The 26,813-nt window shown below is 35.4% G+C and overlaps 1 protein-coding gene across 8 annotated transcripts in view; it reads right to left on the reverse strand.

Moving 5' to 3' along the window:
- Window positions 1–26,813, reverse strand: part of NBEA (neurobeachin) — a 666,092-nt gene that overhangs the window by 412,903 nt on the left and 226,376 nt on the right. For 5 of the 8 annotated variants that reach the window (XM_027973618.3, XM_027973619.3, XM_060394440.1 and 2 more), the window contains 2 exons: window positions 13,001–13,439; window positions 1,887–2,041 (listed from right to left, as the gene is read on the reverse strand). In XM_027973618.3, coding sequence (XP_027829419.2) covers window positions 1,887–2,041; window positions 13,001–13,439 — 594 coding nt within the window. The remainder of the gene's footprint in view (window positions 1–1,886; window positions 2,042–13,000; window positions 13,440–26,813) is intronic. The other 3 variants (XM_060394443.1, XM_060394442.1, XM_060394441.1) reach the window with 1 other exon arrangement.

Genomic DNA, 26,813 nt, shown 5'->3' on the forward strand with positions numbered 1-26,813 from the left:
TCTGCTTTTTTATTGCTATGTTGTTATACTTTTAGTTTTTATCATTTAAGAAATAATTAGCAACAAACCGTCTCAACATAAATTTGTGGCCCTGCAGCATCAATGCTTATTTTAATAATATGATAGCTTAAGAAGGACTGTAATAAGTATATTTGTACCCAATTTTAAAATAATGAGTTTCCTCAACGATATGAAGATGCCATTTTAGAACAGATTTTCCTATATTACACCATATACGTATATTAAATAGCCATGGAGTTGAGGGACATCTAGTGTTCCTAATTGTTATCTTTATATTATCTTACACTAATACCCTTAAAACTTGGATTTCACAACAACACTTACACAGCACGTTTGTGCCAAAATCTAAACTAGTTTTGGGTCCAGTTTAGATGCTGACCCTCAGGTTACTTGTGTGTGTGTGTATCTGTATATATGTATTTCTAAGGAGGATATTCATTGCCTACATTTTTATTGTAATATATGTTTTATACTATCACTAGACCTCTGGCTACCATCACTTTCTAAATCTATTATTAATTCATAGGATAGAAATTCAAGGAAAATATCATACCTTGTTTCAAATAAATATAAAAAAGAAATTATTTGCTTTTTACTCATAGAAGTAAGGATTTAGTCCATAAACACCAAATACAGATTTTTTTCCCTACTACACTGGCAGATTTTAAAGTTCTTAACACTTTTCTGAGTTTACATTTTGCTAAAAGGAAAACATTTTTATTCCTTCCTCTAGAAAGCAGAATGAATATAAAGAGTAAGGCTATAAACTAGATAGAAAAAAAAACAACTTTATATAAGTCTTCAAACAAGTTAGAAATAAATACTTGTTTTAATATGTATAAATCAAAGATGTTTTGTTCTTTAACACAATGCCATTAATGATGTTTATTTGCTAACATAAATATGCTTCATAGAGTACATTCTACTTACTACAACCCCATAAATGTGCTGTTCATGATGTGTCAGGACTCAGGTGGTATGATAAACAAGATAAATACAGAAAGCACAAAGAGCTATGAAATTAATAAAAATGGGAATAATCTAAGTAATGATAATAGATGGAAAAGTTCAAGGCTATACAGTTTGGAGAAGAGAAGGCTACTATAGTCAGGGAAGGAAAGTCAGGGATCATCTTGCGTTGTGTAAATACCTAAAATGGAATCACAAAGATTTGGGTAAGGATTTATTTCGCTAATAATCAACAGGAACATTTCTGGAAATTTACAAAAAAAGAAAAAAGTTATTTTAGGCAGGCTTTTAAAATTTGTAGTGATTTGGAATTTTTCTGTTTCTAGAATTTTTAGGAAAATGTTGGACAGTGAATGGATAAAATTGAAATCTAAGTATATAAATTAATACAATGTCAAACAATGGTTCTTATTCACATGCACTTTTTGTTAAGTTGAGGCTCTTGCATATCGTCAAGGTTCTTAGGGGAGCTTTGTGAAAACTATATATTTGGTTTCAACCAGAAAATGTTACTAAATCCATTTGCTGTCACTAATATATATAGTATACTTTGATATTCTTCATACAGTTTACTAATTTTTGCATATCAAATGTCAGTGTTCAAATTGTATTTTGGCTTTGCTCCCCAAATATCCTTCAGGAATCTGAGTTCACTATGAAAGTAAACAGCATCTTGTTTTGAGAAGACTCAAAACAAAACCCATAGTGTTCTCAAAAGTGCCTAAAAAGTTTACCCTAGAATTACAAAATCTGAAAACATAAAGAATAATCTTCTTAAAGATTAGGATAATCTTAAAATGATTACAGTATTTTAAGATCAAATAAGCAGAAAAAATGAAGATACAGGAAACAGAAAGAAAAAGATGAAGTATCACAAAAATAGATAAGGACAATACCTGTTGTATTAATCATACTTTTTGGTGTAGCTCCAGTAGCAGCAAATATATTAGAGGTACTGCCTGTTGGCAGTCCACTTCCAGCAGCAGTGGCTCCTACAGTGGTTACAGCTAAACTACCTGGAGGTGGCTTCTTAACAGGGACCACAACACTCCTGCAAAGAAATGATGGAAAATAACATAATGTCTAAGATGAATTCTAATCTTGCATTGGCAGATACATGTAATCAATATCAAATTATCTTTTAGAAAACATTGTTTTCTAAAACAAAGATGTGGACCATTTTTTAAGTCTTTACTGAATTTGTTACAATATTGCTTCTCTTTTACATTATGGTTTATGAGATCTTAGCTCCCTGAACAGGGATTGAACCTGAACAGGGATTGAACCTGCACCCCCTGCATTTGAAAGTGAAGTCTCAATCACTGGACCACCAGGGAAGTCCTATCATCACATTTTCTCCTCTTTCTTTTTCCTTTTTCTGACTGCAACTTCGTTGGTGAAAAGAATATAGACATTAAGGATATACTGTAAAGTGTTGACTATTATCATTTATTTGGCAAATATTTACGTAGACTCTAGAATTTGGACACTTTTTTAAAAGATGACATGTGGTCTATAATCATGACCCTAGGAAAATGTGAAAAAGGTGTGCTCTAGTTAGAATATTTTTCATATATGCACATAGGGATTTTTTTGTAAATATACATATATAAAGTGTCCATTGTATCTCTATTACATTCTAAATGTGGAAAATAGTCATAAAAACATTTGAAAGCCAAATTCTGAACTTCTTCATAGTAAAGCTAAATATTAAGGCAAGGAATACAGAATAACAAAGTGGTTCAGTGGTAAGGAGTCTGCTTGCAATCCAGGAGACATGGGTTTGATCCCTGAGTTGGGAAGATCCCCTAGAGAAGGAAAAATACTCCAGTATTTTGCCTGAGAAACCCCGTGGACAGAGGAGATTGTAGGGTTACAGTTCATGAGGTCGCAAAAGAGGCAGACACGACTTAAGAGAATCAACAACAACAAACAATAAAATTAAACTTTATTTCCCAGAATAAAATTGAGTTGTTTTTCATAATAGGGAATAATGAAAGAGAAATGAAAGAGAAATGAGAGTATACACTGGACATTCGGTAAAAGATCTCTTTAGCTTTCAAACACTGACTTTGTGAGCTTAGGAGTTGAAAATATTCTCATTTCTTTAGCATACTTAAATGAATTTCATTAAAAATTCTGAACTTAACATTTGTGTTAACCTTAAATAATAAATAGATGTGAACAGTCAACTTCAAAGATAAAGAAACTATTTCTTTAAAATAATAAATATTTTTACTTTCTTTCAGTAAAGCTTCATCTTTCTCAAAGTTCACAGTTCAGTTCAGTCGCTCAGTCGTGTCCAACTCTTTGCGACCCCATGAACTGCAGCACGCCAGGCCTCCCTGTCCATCACCATCTCCCAGAGTTCACTCAGACTCACGTCCATTGAGTCCGTGATGCCATCCAGCCATCTCATCCTCGGTCATCCCCTTCTCCTCCTGCCCCCAATCATCTCATCCTCTGACGTCCCCTTCTCCTCCTGCCCCCAATCCCTCCCAGCATCAGTCTTTTCCAATGGGTCAGCTCCTCACATGAGGTGGCCAAAGTACTGGAGCTTCACTTTAGCATCATTCCTTCCAAAGAAATCCCAGGGTTGATCTCCTTCAGAATGGACTGGTTGGATCTCCTTGCAGTCCAAAGGACTCTCAAGAGTCTTCTCCAACACCTCAGTTCAAAAGTATCAATTCTTCGGCGCTCAGCCTTCTTCACAGTCCAACTCTCACATCCATACGTGACCACAGGAAAAACCATAGCCTTGACTAGATGGGCCTTAGTCGGCAAAGTAATGTCTCTGCTTTTGAATATACTATCTAGGTTGGTCATAACTTTTCTTCCAAGGAATAAGCGTCTTTTAATTTCATGGCTGCAGTCACCATCTGCAGTGATTTTGGAGCCCCCAAAATAAAAGTCTGACACTGTTTCTACTGTTTCCCCATCTATTTCCCATGAAGTGATGGGACCAGATGCCATGATCTTTGTTTTCTGAATGTTGAGCTTTACGCCAACTTTTTTGCTCTCCTCTTTCACTTTCATCAAGAGGCTTTTAGCTCCTCTTCACTTTCTGCCATAAGGGTGGTGTCATCTACATATCTGAGGTTATTGATATTAATAAACACTTTCAAGCATTACTCACTTATTTATCTTGAAAGTAGATGTAATGAGGTATTTTAAGTTCAAATATAATGCCTGAAAACAAGTGAATGTCAGCAAAAATATATCCAATTTAAATTACGTCTTTTAAAAGTACTATCTCTGAGATGTTGTTTTATTTTAGTTTTTTGGCTGTACCAGGCCTTTAATTGAGGCATGAGGGCTGTCAGTTGTGGCATGAGGGGTCTAGTTCTCTGACAAAGGATTAAACCCAGGTCTCCACAATGCAAGCATGGAGTCTTAACCACTGGACCATCAGGGAAGTCCCTAAAATAGACCTTTTAAACTAGGTCTTTTAGATTGTAAAGACAAATTTAATTTTCTCATTAAAAAGCTCTATTTAAAGGAAACTGTATCAATGGCTCACTGACAAGTCTACGGTTTAAACTTCTTTAATACCAACAATTTTTAAAACAAAAATGACTTCATCAATGTAAAAAAATTTAAATTTATAAGGATTATTATTTTCAATTTCAGGGGCTTTTAAAATATTTTTGTGACAATAGTAATTATAATGTTAGATAATTTTAACCTCTGCCCTCCCAAATTCTTCCATTAGCTCTTTCTAGATACTTTTTTCTTTTATCCTTAATGGACAGAGTCAATTCATCAGACTCAACCTGTACTTTCAACTATCTTATTAAATTTCCAAAAGCACACACTATGCTTTCAATCCCTTCACTGACTATTCCTGATTGAACACTTTAATTTATTTCACTGAGAGGTTGTGTGACATTATGGAGAGTGTATAGGATGTGGAGTTAGAAGATTAAGGCTTAACAACTAAATCACTTCAAGATATGTGATATTAAATTTCAGTTTTTCAGTAAAAATGGCAAGGCAAATATGACTTATTTCACGTATACCTGGATAAATTAAATGAGACTGTATTTAAAAGAACCGTGTCAAGTTAAGAGATGTCCATCAGCAGATGAATGGATAAGAAAGCTGTGGTACATATACACAATGGAGTATTACGCAGCCATTAAAAAGAATACAGTTGAATCAGTTCTAACGAGGTGGATGAAACTGGAGCCTATTATACAGAAAGAAGTAAGCCAGAAAGAAAAATACCAATATAGTATATTAACACATATATATGGAATTTAGAAAGATGGTAACGATAACCCTGTATGTGAGACAGCAAAAGAGACACAGATGTATAGAACATTCTTTTGGACTCTGTGGGAGAGGGAGAGGGTGGGACGATTTGGGGGAATGGCACTGAAAAATGTATAATATCATATAAGAAACGAATCACCAGTCCAGGTTCGATACAGGATGCTTGGGGTTGGTGCACTGGGATGACCCGGAGGGATGGTACGGGGAGGGAGGTTGGAGGGGGATTCAGGATGGGGAACACGCGTATGCCTGTGGCGGATTCATGTTGATGTGTGGCAGAACCAATACAACATTGTAAAGTAAAAAAAATAATAATAATAAAAAAGATGCCTTATAAATGTTAATAATTGTTATCACTTTCTAAACTGAAATAATTCTCTGCCTATAAGATAAGGTATTTATTTACAATGATATATATAAAGATCAACAGAAAAAAAACCGAACTAATATTTTGGATTTATCATCAAAACTCTTCCCTAAACTTATAAACTATTTCATTGACTAGCTAGCAAGAAAACAAAATTATCAATTCTTGATTTGAAAAGAAGTAAAACTATCATTCATTTTTTCCCATAAATCTTTCATTAAAATTTCTATGGATAACATAAAGAAACGCAAATTGATTGATAGTGCAATGAGGTGTATTTGTAAATGGTACAAAATATGTATATATATAGCCAAAGTTTCCTGATTAACTAATCATTACTAACTTCGTACAAACTCTCTGTAACAAGGCATCTTGTCAAGAACTGAAGCTCTGAGATGTGTATTAAGAAAAATGAGTTATATGAATACGGGAAAAGAATTTCATCTTAACAACTTGTACTGATGGCTTATAAATAAATGCAAACAACATTAAATGTCTTCCTACTAAAAGAAAACTTCTGAAAATATCTGATTTAATATTAGCTGACATTAAAGCCTCCAGACACTTCACTGACAGCAAACTCAGCAGTATAGCAGTTACTACAACATGGGATATAAATAGAGTACACAGTGACTAGAAGCCTGGTTTTTAATCTCAGACAGATCTGAGTTAGAATTCTACCTCTAAGGTATCAAGCAAGTAAATTCTTTAAGCCCCATTCTCCATACCTTTAAAATGAGACTCATAATAGTTTGTACCTCATAAGATTGTTACAAAGATAAAATTATATACTATTAATACATATCAAATGTTTAGCATTTTACCTGGAACACTATAAGTGGTCCAAAAAACTTAGCTATCATTAGTACTGCTATGGCTCTCAAAGGACACCACCCTTATGGGAAGAAGTGAAGAAGAACTAAAGAGCCTCTTGATGAAAGTAAAGAGGAGAGTGAAAAAGTTGGCTTAAAACATAACATTAAGAAAGCTAAGATCATGGCATCTGGTCCCATCACTTCATGGCAAATAGGTGGGGAAACAATGGAAACAGTGAGAGACTTTATTTTTCTGGGCTCCAGAATCACTGCAGATGGTGACTGCAGCCATGAAATTAAAAAGATACTTGCTCCTTGGGAAGAAAACCTAGACAGCATATTACAAAGCAGAGGCATTACTTTGCCAACAAAGGTCCATCTAGTCAAAACTATAGTTTTCCCAGTAATCGTGTATGGATGTGTGAGACTATTAAGAAAGCTGAGTGCTGAAGAACTGATGCTTTTGAACTGTGGTATTGGAGAAGACTCTTGAGAGTCCGCTGGACAGCAAGGAGATGCAACCAGTCCATCCTAAAGGAAATCAATCCTGAATATTCACTGGAAGGACTGATGCTGAAGCTGAAACTCCAATACTTTGGCATCCTAATGCGAAGAACTGACTCATTTGAAAAGACCCTGATGCTGGGAAAGATTGAAGGCGGGAAGAGAAAGGAATGACAGAGGATGAGATGGTTGGATATCATCACTGACTCGATGGATGTGAGTTTGAGTCAACTCTGGGAGTTGGTGATGGACAGGGAAGCCTGGTGTGCTGCAGTCTATGGGGTCGTAAAGAGTTGGACACGACTGAGCTACTGAACTGAACTGAACTGATGGCTCTCAAAAGTGCTGATGCAGTCTGGGTCTACCACAGCAACAGTTTCCAGAGTGAAAGAAGCAATAATCCTGATATATTCTGTGTCTGTTAGACCTCATAAAATCCTATGTGCAGTTTTAGACACCATATTTCAAGAATAACAACAAAACCATCATGTTTATAAAAGAATAGTTAGAATGACAGTAGATCTAGAACACAGGTTGTGTCGGTCAAGAAAGACTGAGAGTCTAGATAACTATAGTAAAAAGTCTTAAAGATCTTTAAAAAAATCTTAAAGATCGCCATTAACTAGTTATGTGAATTTTGTAAAAAGGACACTATTTTATCCACACAACTCAAGAACTGTCAAGTGTAAACTGAGATACTGAAGATAAGAAATGGCTTTTATATAGTGATTTAATAAGACAAGTGGGTTTTATAATTGCTCATGGATTTTAATACAACTTTCTTCTTTCCACTTGCTCCCTCTTTTCTGTAACACTTATTGAACAGCAAAAGGTTAAGGGAATACAACTACACTGCCAAGTCAGGGGATACATAAGACAAGTTAAGACAGAACCCATGCCTTAGAGATACTTGGAAAAAAAAAATACAAGAGACAAATAAATCAACTGTTCAACATATTTCAGTAACCACTCTGATTAGAGTTGGGCATAGGAGCCTTCAGAAACATAAAGGATGAACATTATCAGGGGAGAGTAAGCTGAATCAAAAAGGATCAGTGGGATTCAGCTAAGAAGAGAAAAGTTCAATAGCAAAAACTTCTTAAGGCAAAGATATCTGAAAAATCATAAAAGATTGAAGAACTGTAAATAGATCATTATAGCTGGTGAAAGGTGAGGACTTTCATTTCAAACTAAGAAGTTCATCTTTTCTTGAATAATAACAAAATATTATTTAGAAATCTTCATGTGATTTACATTTAAGAAAAACATTTCTAGCATAAATGTGGAAGGTCCATTTGGTGGGCCAACACCTGGAAAACAGTGAGGCCAGCTGGAAGATAACAGAAGGAACACACTTCAGCGATGCCAAGAGCCTAAAGTGAGGTAATAGCTTTGAAAAAAGGCCTGCCAAATCTTTTCTGGGGTTCAGGTCTTTTAACCAAGTTAATAGTCATCTACTACTTTTTAAAACTAATTATAAAGCTATCTCATTTATTCCAGGATTTTCTTCCTTTATGGGACTTTCTGGAAACAATGTATTAGTTTCCATGTTGGGAAACTGAGTCCCAGAGAACCAAAGAGAATAGATAAGGGTCACACAGCTAATTATAAAGAGACCCACTACTAAGAGCCATTTCTCCTAATTTCTATATTATTACTCTTTCTCTAACAAGTTTTACTGACACTAGACATTTATCTTGAAAGAAAAAAAAATTTGAAAAAAAAACTGTGTAGAAAAAATAATTATTTCTGATTTTAAGGTGATATTACAATTTACTGAAGCTCATTAGAAATTGCAAGTCTATCATTTTAATGATTTATTAATTGCTACTTTGTAAAATATTTAGAATACCAATAGAAAAATAGGATATATGAAAAACAACTATTTCATTAATTCACCTTTTAAAGAGAGATGCCTTTTTCAACTCATTGAACTGTCTGTGGAAATGTCAGGACAGAAAAAGGCAACAATATTGGGAAAATTAGAATACAACCAGGCTGGGTCAAAACTGCATCATCTGGCAGCTGGCCTTAACTACTATAACCAGGGCACTTGGAACATAATAAAAGGTGGGATTTCAGTAGCTCGGTAACCTTGAAACTTTGAATTGTAATGGTTGGCAGAGTATTAATCAGTCTAGATTACATTTACCTGCTCATCCTTTTAAGTGATATGATCAAAATACTTTCTTAACAAAACATTAGAAAACTATAAACACAGAAACTGAAGTACTCAGTAGTAATTATAAGTTTTTGTATTCTTACATAATTCTAAGCTTGAAGAAATCAATGTAGGATTCCATCATTTCTACAAATTTTTTAAAATTTATCCTAAACTATCATTCTTAGCACTAATGTTTAAAGCACTGATGTTAAAAAAGAACTACAGGGAAAATACTTAGACAAAGCCTATACTTGAAGTTTAGTAATATGAAGGCTATCTATACTGCTTTTTAGTCAAATAGTATTTACAAAATACTTTTTTTCCTCAAGAGATTTTCTTTTTCAGAGAATAAAACACTGGAAAGCAAGGATACTAAATGTTTGAGGGGAAAAATACAAACTACTTCACTTGATCATATCAAACCCAGTAATTCAAACATAAGCGGGTCTTTAAAATCGAAAGGGATGAAGTATACACCATAAGATCATTGTCTGTTAGTCAGAGAAGCAACACAATTGCAAGCTTTTGATGATAACCAAGATGAAAAACAATTTTTTGAAATATAATGACAGTTAAAATGTATGGAGACAAACATATTGTCCTCTGCCTTTTTTTTGGGTCTTTTGTCCAAACTAAGGGGGTGTCTCAAGAATCCCTGGGGAATTAAGACTGAGCTAAATCACAGATATATACACCAAATTCTCAGAAGATGAAAAGCATTTGGATATGCAGGATTAAATTTTAGTTTAAAAGATGTGGTAAAACGTAATGGATGGTTTTAGAGAAAATCATTCTCTCAATCTAAAAGTTACAGTTACTAATACATTAAAAAAAAAAACCACACAGCTCAGCTAGACTATTTTATAAACCATACATCTATACAGAAATCTATCAGAAGAAATAAAACTGTTGAGGAACTTTGCAACTAGAAGTTCTATTATGAGATTATTAAACTGTTCTCTTAGAAAAAAAAACCGTTAAGTATTTACTTTTGCTTCATAGTAATAGAACAGTAGGAAAGTTCTTATCATTTCGTTATCACACTTCCTCTATACCTACGGTGTTCCCTCTACAGAATAGTACTAGTGGATGTCTAGCAGTTTCAGTGCTTTACAGTCATAAATATAAATTTGTTAGGGTCACTCAGTGAAATCAAAGACATATACTTCAATCTGCACAGATTATGTCTGGAGAAAATAAAAGAAACAGAATCAGTGCTTTCCATATATGCAGATGAGGATATTTATATGATGTTTCATAATACAACCTGATGGAAGATCTAATACTAAAGGAAAAAGGTTTATTTTAGTTAAGTCTAAATGTTTCTAAATTTTGATGTTACAATTTACCTAATAAAAATGATATTACAAACTTCAAAATACTGAAATTTGTCAAAATGTCATCCTAAGTGAAGAGAAACTCCTTATGAAAAATGTAATTGAATGTATGACTCATATATGACATCAGTTGTTTTGGGAAGTTATTCCCAAACTTACAATCTAGAGAAGATATAAAGAATGCTTCGCTAGCATGTTTTCCAAAGAACCAATAAAATATTGGCTAAATCAAGAATAATCCTAGGTGATTTCCACTGAGATTGTATAATATTATTATGTATGATTTAGTTACAAAGAAATGAGCAACTGAGTTTATAGCTATTTTCAACCAAAGATAAAAATGAAAAATACATTATTGGTAGAGAAGACCCAAGATATTTCTGTGTTTGAAACTAAAAGCATTCAGGATTTTGCATCTAAAGTCTGTCTTCTTGGATCCTATTTTCAAGGAACTCAACCTGATGCTAAAAGACATGTCATAACTTGAATTTCAGATTTTAGTGCTTCAGAAATATGTTTATATACTTCATAATGTAATTATAGCTACCTTAAGACAGATAACACTTTAAGGCAAATGGTAGCAATATATCACAAATATAATTGAAAAATGCAGTTGTCCAGAAGCACTTGTGAGGATGATGTCTCTGAAAAGCTGCTCAAAGCTCCAGAGTTTGAAGTTAAATTTTTGATGTTGTCACTCTCAATCTATTGAATGGCTGACAGACAATCAAACCCGTCTGGCTGGCTGGCAGCTCATTTTGCTGGCAGGTGGCAAACAATTAGACACACCAATTTGTGCCTCCTGATGACATTAAAGCATGAAACTAAGTTGTATGCAGGGCCTAGTGATTTGTGTGAAAGCATTTCAAAAATAATACTCTTTGCCGTGGCAACTCATTTCAGACTGCCACCTCCCATTATGGCTTTGAGCAGTGAAGACGACAGACTTGAGTTACGTGCAGTGCAAGGCCGCTTCTGTTCAATCCGTCATCAGCGCCCCCTGAGACCTCAATCCCCTCCTTTCATCAGTATCACCTCATCATTTACATTTGATAGTACTTGAGCTACTGCATATATTAACTACACTGGAGACCCTTCTCCTAAAAAGAATTGGAATACGCTTTGTGCTCCATGATTTCATTTCTACTTATGCAATGTTGAATAATGATTGCACTCCCATTGCATTTTGCACAAATGCTACTAAGAACAAATGGAAAGTTCTATTTTTTGTAAAGCAATATCCTCAAAAGTGTAATAAATTTTGAGTGGCTAAGAATATTGGCACTCAGGTGACAGCTTTGTTAAGTTTTAATGAAAAAAATTGTCCTAATAATAATCGAAATTAGGAAAGAAATATTTTACCTAATCTTTATTTCATTGGATTCTCTTATATAAATCACAATATTTCTCTTTTTCTATTGCTTATATGTTAACAAAATTTAGATACAGAACTTTAAATGGAACATAAAACTTATGATCCCAAATTAAACTATTATAACAGTTATTTACAGATAGATTTATACATATATACAATTAAAAATACTCATGTGTTATGCTTATATAAATTCATAAACACACATACACATATCTCTTAGGAATGCAAACTAAACATGAAATGGCGTAGGGAATATCCAAGGAACTATATGAACAAACTTTCAAACTGTCAAAAAAAGAAATAATTTCGTATACCCCTGCTTTATTAGTTGTTAAAAAATGTCTGACACTTAACACATTTTATCTTATATGACACATATTTGCAAACATTTTATCTCCTTTAACTACTGTAAGTTCACAGAAAACAAAACTGATTCTATCTCTTTATATCTGACATGATGACTAATGTCATTTATATTTCACAATAGATTTTCAAAAAGTATCTATAGGACAATGGTTAAAATGTTTATAGGCAATTTTTAAATCCTATTTATGTATAAAAAATATAATGCACCCTAACTGAAAATGCCTTATTGCCACACCTCAACCCCTAAACTCAAAAAGTACTGGCTCTAACTTGGACAAAGCAGTTTGTCTATTTTAGAGAAAATAATATGGAATAGAAACTGTATTCTGACTGTATATTTATTTTGACATTACAGTTTAAGAAATATCTGATTTACGTAATTTTTTCTCTTTAAAACAAAAAACAATTACTTGTCAATTACCTCACATCTATGTATATAGCTATATACATACATGCACACATATTTATATATATGTACATAATATAAACACACACATACATATAAAGTGACTTCTCCAATGTACAGTAGTCACTTGACGATAGGTCATAATCAGAATCTGTGTTACCCTATTTCCAACTCAATGTGTCATCCCCCATTTTATACTGAAGCCCCTTTTTTGAAACATATAATTAAAATGTCTGACTATGAGATCAGACAGTAGGTTGGCCTATCACTTTGATAGTCTTTGTGGTAAGAATCTACAGTAATAAACATGTTTTCAAGATCTGCCTAATATTTTTAAACTAAACAGACACTAATTTTCCCTTTGTACACAGAGCACTGTGAATAGTAAGTTCAGTACCTACCTGTCAAAGGAATGAAACTGCATAGGAAGAATAGCTTGCGCTTCTCTCTTCAATGCTGGGTCTGGGTATGGGATAGGCTCAGGGCCACATTCTGCAATTTCGACTGGGGCGGCCACAAGACTTTTCAGTATTTCCTTGACATTGATGCCTTTGGTTTGACTAATGCTAGATATGGATGGTGCAGACTTCAATATTTCACTGGGGTTCTCGGTCAGGCTTTCCTGTGACTTTTTCACTTCATTTGACAAAGTGGATAACAGTTCACTCATAGCATCAGGGCCTGTGCTAGTCTCTAATTCTGCCCCATTCAGGATGTTAGCCACTTGCTCCTCTCCAATTCCTGAATCAGTATGAGGAATGGAACTTTCTAGATGAATATCCTCACCAGGGGTTGGTGTTTCTTTTTCCTTTACAGTGTCCGGGAATGCAGCAGGTGTTTCTATAATGATAGAAATCAGTTTAAACAAAATGCTTCACAAATGAAAACCCACTGTTATTAATAAAATATACTCACAGAAGAGAAAAGAAAACCTGTAAGAAGCAAAAACTCTGCTAAATGAGTGTGCGTTAACAACACACTTGGTTAAAACGTATCACCTATATACACCTGTTATTTTATTCAGTAAGCATCAACAGAGCCCTGTTTCTTTTATAATCATCTGGCATGTCAAAAGTGATACTTTTATAAACATGGGGAAATAGTTCCTACTATAATTTCTTATAACAGCTTATAAATAATTATATTAAGCTCCCTTTTATCCTTTGTCAGCTACCAATCATGCAAGATAAATTATACTCCTTTAATATTTTCCTTAAAATATGAAGCCATTTTTTTTTGGTATTTCAATAACCAGTAATGAAATAACTAATTGAAAATTTTAAACTAAAGGTAATTTTTAAAAATTATGTGTAATACATAAAATTCTAAAGAGTTAGTTGCAAAAAGCATGTCAAATGATTAGTTCAAAAAGATAAATGCTTTAATAATAGAATAGTGAGCCTTGAGAATTTAACCTATATGTGCCTTTAAGAACAATTATTTTGGAATATTCATGATGATTCTCTATGAATAAACATAAATTTCAATATGTGGAAATTGAATCACAAATATATTTGTATGAAAACATATATAGTATTACCAATTAAAATAGATTAAAAAAATCTTTTAAAATGTTAAATCCTTATAAAATCTCATTATACAAAGGCCACTATAATAAAATATGACCAAATTCTAAATGATGACCTTGAAAAATTTATCTAATCTAGTATAATGGCCGGAATTTCCTGGTGGTCTAGTGGCTAAGATTCTACACTCCCAATCCTGGGGACCTGGGAACAATACTTGGTCAGGGAACTATATAGATCCCACATCCTGCGAGAAAAAAAAAGGATCCTGAGTGCCACAACTAAAGATCCTGCACGACACGAAGACTGAAGAGACCTGGGGTGGCAACTGAGATCCAGCGCCATCAAATAACAGCTTCCCAGGTGGCTCAGTGTTAAAGAATCTGCCTGCCTATGCAGGAGACATGGGCTCAATCCCAGGATCAGGAAGATCCCCTGGAGGCGGACTGGCAATCCACTCCAGTATTCTTGTCTGGAGAATCCGATGGACAGAGGAGCCTGGCGGGCTATATAGTCCATGGGGCCAGACAGTTGGATACACCTGAGCATGCACACACAGTCAAATAAATATTTTTTAAAAAGTATCATGGAAATAGTAACAGTATTTAACTTAATAAAGTCATGCTGAAGCAGAAAATAAGATACATATGTAGATTACTTGCAGTTCATGCATAAAATAGATATTTAGTAAATGGCAGCTATTTGTATTACTTTAATAACTAACAGTTATTCTTTATAAAACAAGAAGGGCAAACTAAACTATTTTGATGATCTCTTTGAAATTAACATTTGTAAGTTCTATAAAACTAACCTTAGGTGTTTTGCTGCTCTTATTTGTTTAGAATTTTATTGGACAAAGAACTTAAAAATACACATCTCTTACAAGTCCATGATATACTGTAATTTTCCTCATATTTATAAAATAGCTTTTAGTTTTGCTTGTTTGCTTAGGCAAGGGCTTTAATACAACTTTGTAGAATATGATAGTATTAAAACACTGGATGAACAACATGAAAGACAGGTTGTTCTTAGCTGTTCTCAAGGTTAAAACTTAACTGCATAAAGTATTTTTAAGAAGTCAGAAAATTTCAGTATTATTTTTGGCAAAGCAGTAGAGAAGGAAAAAGGTAAGAGGTAAACATAACAATTTCACATTTTTAAATAAAACCTTGCAACAGAAGATTAAGACAAAGTAGAAAAACTACATTAGGAATAAGAAGGACAATAAAGAATAAAGATGCTTCTGGAGTATCGAGCTAAAAAAAAAAAAATAGGGGTATCTCACTAACCAAAAAGGCAAATGAAAAAGAAGCAAGTTGTTCAGGAAGATAATGAATTAAATTTTGAATGAATTGAGTCTGCAGAATCTCTGGGACATTTATATCTGGAAGTCAAGAAAACTATTGCCACGTATTTGGGGATCATTCCACCAGAGGTGGTAACTGAAACTTTGAAAACTGTTGAAATTACCTAGGAATATAGAATGAGAAGGTGGTTAAGCCAGTTATTTCCACTCTTACAGAAACTATTGAATTTACTAAATTTATGTTTAATCTATAGACTATACATTCATGTAGAGAAAACATTTACAGTAAAAAAATCAGGATGGAATTAAATAGCAGTAGTGACATTCCTTGGAGAAGGAAATGGCAACCCACTCCAGTGTTCTTGCCTGGAGAGTCCCAGGGACGGGGGAGCCTGGTTGGCTGCCGTCTATGGGGTCGCACAGAGTCGGACACGACTGAAGCGACTTAGCAGCAGCAGCAGCAGTGACATTCTAGTGATATACTAGACTGATATACTAGTGATCAGTATATCATCAGTGATATACTAGTAAAACAGAGAATGTAAACACAGAAACAACACAGAACTCTAACAACAAAATATCACAGCGGAACAGCTACTAGCCTGGGCTAGATTTTCTTACAGAGCTCAGCTGCTACAAGGCATTCAGTCAAGGATAGAACTTAGGTCTAAATTTAGCTCATTTATAGATTTGGTCTACAGGTTTGGTTTTACCCTAAACATGTTTCAGAATCTTATGATATGTTTCACATTAAGAGCTAGACAAAAAAGTAAACTTTTCAACTCAGGCTAAAATATAAGCATTCTGTTAGCATATAAAACATCTAAGAACATAAAATCTTTGATTTGAGTTCATAAAGTATCATATAAAAAGATTTTTTCTGCTTTCTATAGAGCTTTTTGCTTTTCTGTTCAATAGACTCTCTCACTAGACAATTAAAATTAATAACTCAGTAGCTTGATACATAGACCTTCAATGTAAATCTTGACTTCCTGATTATAAAACAATTAAAATTTATTAAATTTGAATATTAAAATATTTTCAGATGATGCATTAAAATATTATTGTTGTCCAGTCAGTCATGTCCAACTCTTTGCTACCCCATGGAATGCAGCACACCAGGCCTCCCTGTCTATCACCAACTTCTGGAGTTTACCCAGACCATTGAGTTGGTGATGCCATCCAACCATCTCATCCTCTGTCATCCCCTTCTCCTCCTGCCTTCAATCTTTCCCAGCATCAGGGTCTTTTCCAATGAGTCAGTTCTTGGCATCAGATGGCCAAAGTATTGGAGTTTCAGCTTCAACATCAGTCCTTCCGATGAATATTCAGGATTGATTTCCTTTAGGATGGACTGTTAGATTTCCTTGCAGTCCAAGGGACTCTCAAGAGTCTTCTCCAACACCACAGTTCAAAAGCATCAATTCTTTGGCGTTCAGCTTTCTTTATAGTCCAACTCTAACAACCATACATGACTACTGGAAAAACCATAGCCTTGACTAGATGGACCTTTGTTGGCAAAGTAATGTCTCTGCTTTTTAATGTGCTGTATAAGTTGGTCAAAGCTTTTCTTCCAAGGAGCGAGCAGTCTTTTAATTTCATGGCTGCCGTCACCATATACAGTGATATTGGAGCCCAAGAAAAGAAAGTTTCTCACTGTTTCCATTGTTTCCCTACCTATTTGCCATGAAGAAATGGGACCAGATTCCGTGATCTTAGTTTTTTGAATGTTGAATTTTAAGCCAGGTTTTTCACTCTCCTCTTTCACTTTCATCAAGAGCTTTAGTCCCTTTTCACTTTCTGCCATAAGAGTTGTGTCATCTGCATGTCTGAGGTTATTGGCATCCCTCCCGGCAATCTTGATTCCACCTTGTGCTTCATCCAGCCTGGCATCTGGCATGATGTACTCTGCATATAAGTTAAATAAGTGGGGTGACAGTATACAGCCTTGACGGACTCCTTTCCCAATTTGGGACCAGTCCATTGTTCCATGTCCAGTTCTAACTGTTGCTTCTTGACCTGCATGCAGATTTCTCAGGAGGTAAGTAAGGTGGTCTTACATTCTCATCTCTTTAAGAATTGTCTATAGTTTGCTGTGATCCTACAGTCAAAGGCTTTAGCATAGTCAATGAAGCAGAAGTAGATGCTTCTCTGATATTCTCTTGCTTTTTCTATTATCCAACAGATGCTGGGGATTTGATATCTGGTTTCTCTGCCTTTTCTAAATCCAGCTTGAACATCTGTAAGTTCTAGGGTCATGTACTATTGAAGCCTAGCTTGGAGAATTTTGAGCATTACTTTGTCAGCATGTGAAATGAGTGCAATTGTGCAGTATTTGAACATTTCTTGGCACTGCCCTTCTTTGGGACTGGAATGAAATTGACATTTTGCAGTCCTGTGGTCACTGCTGAGTTTTCCAAATTTGCTGGTATATTGAGTGCAGCACTTTCACAGCATCATCTTTAAGGATTTGATATAGCTCAACTGGAGTTCCATCACCTGTACTAGTGTTGTTCGTAGTTATGCTTCCTACGGCCCACCTGACTTTGAATTCCAGGATGTCTGGTTCTAGGTGAATGATCACACCATCGTGGTTATCTGGACCAAGACTTTTTTGTACAGTTCTTCTGTGTACTCTTGCCACCTCTTCTTAATATCTTCTGCTTCTGTTAGGTCCATACCATATCAAAATATTTACACAATGATAAAAATCTTAATTTTATTTTTACTGTAAATGATAAAAAAATTATTTCAAAAAGATGCAGTAATTTAGATATTTCATAAGTTCTATTCAAATACATAAGTTTTGTAAAGCATACTTTGTGATGATATTCATGTAGAAATGAAAATAAACAATAGTGAAAACTTTTATAATAATAACTGCAAATAGAAAACAGGTCAGGCATGCATGCTAAGTCACTTCAATCGTGTCTGACTCTTTGTGACCTCATGGACTAAAGCCAGCCGGGCCCTTCTGTCCATGGGATTCTGGAGTGGGCTGCATTCCCTTCTCAGGGGATCTTCCTGATTCAGGGACTGAACCCGTGTTTCTCTACTCTCCTGCATTAACAAGCTGGTTCTTTATCACTAGTGCCACCCACAGGTCAGTATTCAGAAAATCTACCTTAATTTCTCGTTATTCATTAACCTTTTACAGAACATGCTCTCAGAAGATAGCATAAACTTCAGCTTAAAATCCATGTTTCCAAAATGATTCTTTCCACACTATGGTACGTTGAGAATTTAACCCAAGTGATTTCAATAGAAGCCATGCTTGAGCAGCACACAAAGTATAAATGATTGCACCTGTGCAAGTTGTATTACTGACAGGAGACTTGTAAGTTTTCAGTAGTTCTCAACAGTTTCTATAGCAATAGGCCATGTCAGTACACAAAGGAGAAACATTCCCAGCCTAAGTGATCTTAACCTTGTCAGAAAAAGCAGTTACGTGCCAGATGCTTCCTTTTCAAATTGTCTTTCATTGATTTCCATTGAACCTACTGAGTTCATCTAATGCATTTTGGAAAATATGGGGTTAAGTTCAGCAAAATGACATACTTTCTACATGGTGACCTCATTTGTCACATTCCTTCCTCCAAAAAAATTTCTTGTTTTACAGTGATTTATGAAGTGTTTCAATGTTTCTTACCTTTTCAGTTACTCAAGTTGCTATTTTCCAAACAATCTTAAAAGTAATAACATGAAACGAACATACAGCTTCTTGCTAGTACAGCACTAAAAATTACGTTAATTGCTTGCTTTTCATATAGCAATATGAAGTAAACTATTCACATTCGAGTAATTTAAAATGAATTAAAACTCTGTATGTAACTAACTTGGATCTTTTACTATATTAAATGCAAATTAGGTAAACTGCTTCCATTGTGTAATTGTAAGGGATATGATCTAGGTCATACATAAACAGTCCAGCGGTTTTCCCTACTTTCTTCAATTTAAGTCTGAATTTTGCAATAAGGAGTTCATGATCTGAGCTACAGTCAGCTCCTGGTCTTGTTTTTGCTGACTGTATAGAGCTGCTCCATCTTTGGCTCCAAAGAATATTATCAATCTGATTTCGGTATTGACCACCTGGTGATGTCCATGTGTAGAGTCTTCTCTTGTGTTGTTCGATGAGGGTGTTTGCTATGACCAGTGTATTCTCTTGACAAAACTGTTACCCTTGCCCTGCTTCATTTTGTACTCCAAGGACAAATTTGCCTGTCACTCCAGGTATCTCTTGACTTTCTACTTTTGCATTCCAGTCCCCTATAATGAAAAGGACATCTTTTTTGGTTGTTAGTTCTAGAAAGTCTTTTGGGTCTTCATAGAACTGTTCAACTTCAGCTTCTTTCAGCATGACTGGTTGGGGCATAGACTTGGACTAGTGTGATACTGAATGGTTTGCCTTGGAAACAGAGACCATTCTGTTGTTTTCGAACTTGCACCCAAGAACTGCATGTCAGACTCTTCTATTGTCTGTGAGGGCTACTCCATTGTTTCTAAGGGATTCTTGTCCACAGTAGTAGATAAAATAGTCACCTGAGTTAAATTCGCTCATTCCAGTCTATTGTAGTTCACTGATTCCTTTACTTCCATCACCAGTCACATCCACAACTGGGTGTTGTTTTTGCTTTGTCTCTGTCTCTTCATTCTTTCTGAAGTTATTTCTCCACTCTTATCCAGGAGCATATTGGGCACCTACCGAGCTGGGGAGCTCATCTTTCAGTGTCATATCTTTTTGCCATTCATATGGTTCATGGGATTCTCAAGACAAGAATACTGAAGTGGTTTGTCATTCCCTTCTTTAGTGGACCACATTTTGTTAGAACTCTCCTCCATGATGCATCTGTCTTGAGTGTGGCTGTACAGGGCATGGTTCATAATTTCATCGAGCTAGACAAGGCTGTGGTCCATGTGAACAGTTTGATTAATTTTCTGTGATTGTGGTTTTCAATCTGTCTGTCCTCTGAGGGATAAGGATAAGAGGCTTAAGAAGTTTCCTGATGGGAGAGACTGACTGTGGGGGAAACTGGGTCTTGTTCTGATGGGTGGGGCCACGCTCAGTAAATCTTTTATTCAATTTTCTGTTGATGGGCTGGACTATGTTCCCTCCCTGTTGTCTGACCTGAGACCAAACTATGGTGGAGGTAATGAAGATAATGACAACCTCCTTCAAAAGGTCCCATGAACACACTGCCACCCTCAGTGGCCCCAACCCTGCAGCACCTACCGCCAACCCATGCCTCCACAAGGGACTCCTGGACACTCACAGGCAAGTGTGGATCAGTCTCTTGTGGGGTCACTGCTCCTAAAACAAATCCCTTACAAATTATACAGTAGAAATGACAAATAGATTCAAGGGATTAGATCTGACAGACAGAGTACCTGAAGAACTATGGAAGGAGGTTCATGACATTGTACAGGAGGCAGGGATCAAGACCATCCCCAAAGGAATAAAAAAATGCAAAAAGGCAAAATGGTCGTCTGAGGAGGCCTTACAAACAGCTGAGAAAATAAGAGACTCTAAATGCAAAGGGGAAAAGGAAAGATACATCAATTTAAATGCAGAGCTCCAAAGAATAGCAAAGAAAGATAAGAAAGCCTTCCTCATCGATCAATGCAAAGAAACAGAGGAAAACAATAGAATGGGAAGACTAGAGATCTCTTCAAGAAAATGAGAGCCACCAAGGGAACATTTCATGCAAAGATGGACACAATAAAGGACAGAAACGGTATGGACCTAACAGAAGCAGAAGATATTAAGAAGAGGTGGTAAGAATACACAGAAGAACTCAACAAAAAAGATCTTCATGATCCAGATAATCATGATGGTGTGATCATTCACCTAGAGCCAGACATCCTGGAATGCAAAGTCAAGTCGGCCTTAGGAAGCATAACTACGAACAACACTAGCCCAGGTGAGGGAATTCCAGTTGAGGTGATTTGAATTCCAGGTGATTTGAATTCCATATCAAATCCTTAAAGATGATGCTGTGAAAGTGCTGCACTCAATATGCCAGCAAATTTGGAAAAATCAGCAGGGGCCACAGAACTGAAAAAGGTCAATTTTCATTCCATTTACAAAGAAAGGCGATGCCAAAGAATGTTCAAACTACCGAACAACTGCACTCATCTCACACACCAGCAAAGTAAGGCTCAAAATTCTCTAAGCCAGGCTCCAACAATATATGAACGGTGAACTTCCAGATGTTCAAGCTGGTTTTAGAAAAGGCAGAGCAACCTGAGATCAAATTGCCAACATCCGTTGGATCATTGCAAAGCAAGAGAGTTCCAAAAAAACATCTACTTCTGGTTTATTGACTATGCCAAGCCTTTGACTGTGTGGACCACAACAAACTATGGAAAATTTTTCAAGAGATGGGAATACCCGACCACCTGACTTGCCTCCTGAGAAATCTGTATGCAGGTCAAGCAGCAACAGTTAGAACAGGATGTGGAACAAAAGACTGGTTGCAAATCAGGAAAGGAGTATGTCAAAGCTGTACATTGTCACCCTGCTCATTTAACTTATATGCAGAGTACATCAAGTGAAATTCCGGCCTGATAAAGCACAAGCTAGAATCAAGACTGCCGGGAGAAATATCAATAACTTCAGATACACAGATGACACCACCCTTATGACAGAAAGCGAAGAAGAACTAAAGAGCCTCTTGGTGAAAGTGAAAGAGAGTGAAAAAATTGGCTTAAAACTCAACATTTTGAAAACTATTATCATGACATCTGGTTCCATCAATTCTTGGAAAATAGATGGGAAACAATGGAAACAGTAAGAGACTTTTTTTTTTGGGGGGGGGCTCCAAAATCACTGCAGATGGTGACTGCAGCCATGAAATTAGAAGACACCTGTTCCTTGGAAGAAAAGCCATGACAAATCTGAACAGCATATTAAAAAGCAGAGACATTACTCTGTCAGCAAAGGTCTGACTAGTCAAAGCTATGGTTTTTCCAGTAGTTATATATGGATGTGAAAGTTTGACTATAAAGAAGGCTGAGCACCAAAGAACTGATGCTTTTTAACTACGGTGCTGGAGAAAACTTGAGAGTCCCTTAGACTGCAAGGAGATCCAACCAGTCTATCCTAAAGGAAATCAGTCCTGAATATTCATTGGAAGGACTGATGCTGAAACTCCAATACTTTGGCCACCTGATGCAAAGAACTGACTCACTGGAAAAGACCCTGATGCTGGGAAAGACTGAAGGCAGGAGAAGGGGATGAAAAGGATGAGATGGTCAGATGGCATCATCAACTCAATGGACATGAGTCTGTGTAAACTCCGGGAGTTGGTGATGGACAGGGAAGCCTGGCGTACTGCATTTCATGGGGTCGCAAAGAGTCGGACACGACTGAGCTGAACTGAACTGAGGCAAACTGCATAAAAATTAACCAGAATGCTAAAGAGAAAAGAAAATACAGAGCCCAACCACTCTAAGAGTTATTCTCTTTTAATCTTCAGTTTCCCTAGCTTTGGCCCCTTTATATGCAGATCAGTATCTCCCAAACAGCCAGGTGTTCTCTTTGAGAACATCACATACCCTAATGTGCCACATCCAATCTGTTACCATATTCTGTCAAATTTTACTTCCAAAATATGTCTGTTATTTACCTTCCTGTTTAATCTCTACTGCCACCACCCTAATTCTAAGCCACAGCATTTCTTACCTAGAAAGCAACAGCCTCCAATTGGTTTTGTCAGTTTCCTTCCCTGCTCTTCTAATCTATTCCCTCACTGTATTCAAAGTACTTTGTAAAACTATATGATACATGTAGTAGGCAGAACAATGCTCCCTCCCTTCCAATGATATCCACATTCTACTCTCCACAACCTGTGAATATTACCTTACATTCAATGTGAGGGCTTTGAAGAGACCATCCTGGATTACCCAGGTCGACTCAATCAAACCCCAAAGCAGAAAGTCTTTCCTGGCCGTGCTCAGATGAAGATGTGCCTCCAAAACAGTCTGAAAAATGCCCTGTTCTTGGTTTCAAAGATGCAGGGAGAAGGAAGAAGGCCATAAACCAAAGAATATGAGTAGCCTTGGGAAGCTGGAAAAGACAAAGAAAATGGATCTCCTTGAGAGCCTCCAGAAAGGAATGTAGTCTTGAGGACATCGTGATTTTAGTCCAGTTAGAAGTCCATGTTAGACTTCTTATATACAGTAATGTAAAATAATAAATTTGTGTTGTTTCAGGTCAGTCTGTGGTAATTTGTTATGGCAGCAATAGAAAACTAGTGCAACAATCCTCTGCTTAGTTTAAAAACCACAATCTTAGTGTAAAAACCACAATCTTGCAAGCCCTACATGTTTTAGTTCTTGCCTATCTATATAAATTCATGGAATGCTTCTCTTTCCCTTCATTCTTATGTTCCATTCACATATATTCCCAAAATATGCCAAGGAATTTCTCAGAAAACGCAGCCACATATTCATCCTTTGTTTCAAAGCTTAATATTACTTCCAGGAGGCTTTTTTTCGAACCTTAAATTCAGTCAGTTCAATTGCTCAGTCATGTTCAACTCTTTGCGACCCTATGGACTGCAGCACGCCAGGCTTCCCTGTCCATCACCAACTCCTGGAGCTTGCTCAAACTCATGTCCATTGAGTCAGTGATGCCATCCAACCATCTCATCCTCTGTCACCCTCTTCTCCTCCCGCCTTCAATCTTTCCCAGCATCAGGGTCTTTTCCACTGAATCAATTCTTCATATCATGTGGCCAGAGGGTTGGAGCTTCAGCTTCATCATCAGTCTTTCCAATGAATATTCAGGATTGATTTCCTTCAGGATGGACTGGTTGCATCTCCTTGCAGTCCAAGGGATTCTCAACAGTCTTCTCTTACACCACAGTTCAAAAGCATCAATTCTTAAGCGCTCAGCTTTCTTTATCATCCAACTCTCAAATCCATACATGACTACTGGAAAAACCATAGCTTTGACTAGATGGACCCTTGTTAGCAAAGTAATGTCTCTGCTTTTTAATATGCTGTCTAGGTTGGTCATAGCTTTTCTTCAAAGTAGCAAGCATCTTTTAATTCATGGCTGCAGTCACCATCTGCAGTGATTTTGGAATCAAAATATAGGCAGCCTCTAAAAGCTAGGAAAGAGAAGGAAACAGATTCTCCCTTAAAGCATTCCAAAGGAATACCATCCTGAAAACACCTTGGTTTTAGTTCAGTAAGAACCAGTTATTAATCAGGTTATTAATGTTTTTCTTGGCAATCTTGATTCCAGCTTGTGCTTCATCCAGCCCAGCATGTCTTATGATGTATACTCTGCATGTAACAGCCTTGATGTACTCTTCCTGATTTGGAACCAGTCTGTTGTTGCATGTTCAGTTCTAACTGTTGCTTCTTGACCTGCATACAGATTTCTCAGGAGGCAGGTAAGATGGCTTGGTATTCCCATCTCTTGAAGAATTTTCCACAGTTTGTTGTAATCCACACAAAGGCTAAAGTCAAAGGCTTTAGCATAGTCGATGAAGCAGAAGTAGACGTTTCTTTGGAACTCTCTTGCTTTTTCTATGATCCAATGGATGTTGGCAATTAAGAGTAGAAGTTTTAGAAAAATATTTGCTAGGAGTAACTGAAAATTACATGATTTTCACCTCTAAGTAATATAAAATATATAGTGTATCTGACATCAACATGTAATTAGAACTTGAATGTAACTATTTATTTAAAAATATGAGTTTTATTTCAAGGTATTAATTAAATAAAACCTGAGTGGTAAAACTATTTGTATATAAACTGTTGGCATATCCTTCATTGTTTCCTTTGTATACAATTCTAAGAGTAAAATTAGTAGGTTAAGGATTATGAATATTTTTATGCTATATGAAATGCACAGATTTGCATTCTTACCCTTCAAAGTTTTACCCAATTTGAAAATTATGGTATAGTTTTGCTTCAACATAAAGGTATTGATCATTAGTAGACTTTTTACTTTTTTTGAATCCTTTATTTTATATAGGAGTATAGCTGATTAACAATGCTGTAATGATTATTAGTAGATTTACATAAATCTTCCTTATTTGCGCTTACATTGCCTTTCTGTTAAGTGTTCAGTTTTCTTTTTTATATTTTTTCATCACTATGATACATTCTTTTAATTGATCTGCAAGAGCTCTTTATTTACTAAGGCTTTTATTTATTAACTTTTATCAATAAATATAAATTTTTTCCTGTTTGCATTTTTTCTTTTAATTTTGTTAATTTTAATTTCATTTAGAGATACAGAGAGAGAAAACTTTTTAGCCATATTTTTACACCTTCATATTTTGACATTATGATTTAAAACATATTTTCTTATTTAAAATATGAATTTTAATTTTCTTGAATGATGTTCAGTTTCCTTTTTAGCTTTAAACTTTAATACATGCAGAATTCATTTAACATGATACATGAAATAAGGATATAAATTAAATTTTTTTCAATTAGCTACCTCATTTGCTAATCTTACCACTTGCCAAATACTTCTCCTTAAATTTGGTTAGAAAAGTTATACTTATCATATATGAGATACTCATACAAATTCCAGCCTGTTTATCAACTGTTTATGCCATACGTCTATTCTTATACAAGTAGCATGATACCCTAATTATTAAAAAGAATTATTTAGCACAATACCATAATTATTAATTATTTAGCACAATACCCTAATTATTAAAAATACTTCTTTTCCCTGATAATAAATCATTAGAGGAAAAGTATACAATGTATTTATGTTTAAGTTCACTTAAATATTAATGTTGTTTCAAACCTAATGTGAAATAATTACCATAAAACTTCAATCACAACTAGGACATGTCATCAATAAAAATTTATTTTTTGTTTTTAGTGTTTATTAATTAAATACATTTTATGTCTACCATCAGTATTCAACTTAAAAAAAGTGTTTAGCATTCTCACTGGCTTAGTCATTTACTTAAATATTTACTGTATTAACTTCAAAGTGTCATGCTAGGATTAGGGATTACTTTCTTCAAGCACACATTCTAATAGACAATTAAACAAATAAATAAACTGTTTAAATTCAAGAAAGGAAATAAAGAGGATGCTATGATAGAAAATAAGGTTACTGTGGGTGGAAGCTACTTCGCTATGGTAGCAGGGAAAGCTTCTGTGAGGAAGCGATGACCTTTAACCAGACACCTGAAGAATGAGTACTCTCCAGTCATATGAAATATAGGTAAGAGAGCCAAAACTTAGAACAACAAACAAAGATCACAAGACAGGAAAGTGCTTGGCATAATTAAAGAACTAAGTTAGTTTGATTGTGGCAAGAATCACATGACATGAAGTTAGGAAGATTGTGATATTTTATTCTAAATGTTATGAGAATTGTTTTTTGTTAAAAAGAGACAT

Source organism: Ovis aries, chromosome 10 (genome assembly GCF_016772045.2).
Source record: "Ovis aries strain OAR_USU_Benz2616 breed Rambouillet chromosome 10, ARS-UI_Ramb_v3.0, whole genome shotgun sequence".
NCBI lineage: Eukaryota > Metazoa > Chordata > Mammalia > Artiodactyla > Bovidae > Ovis > Ovis aries.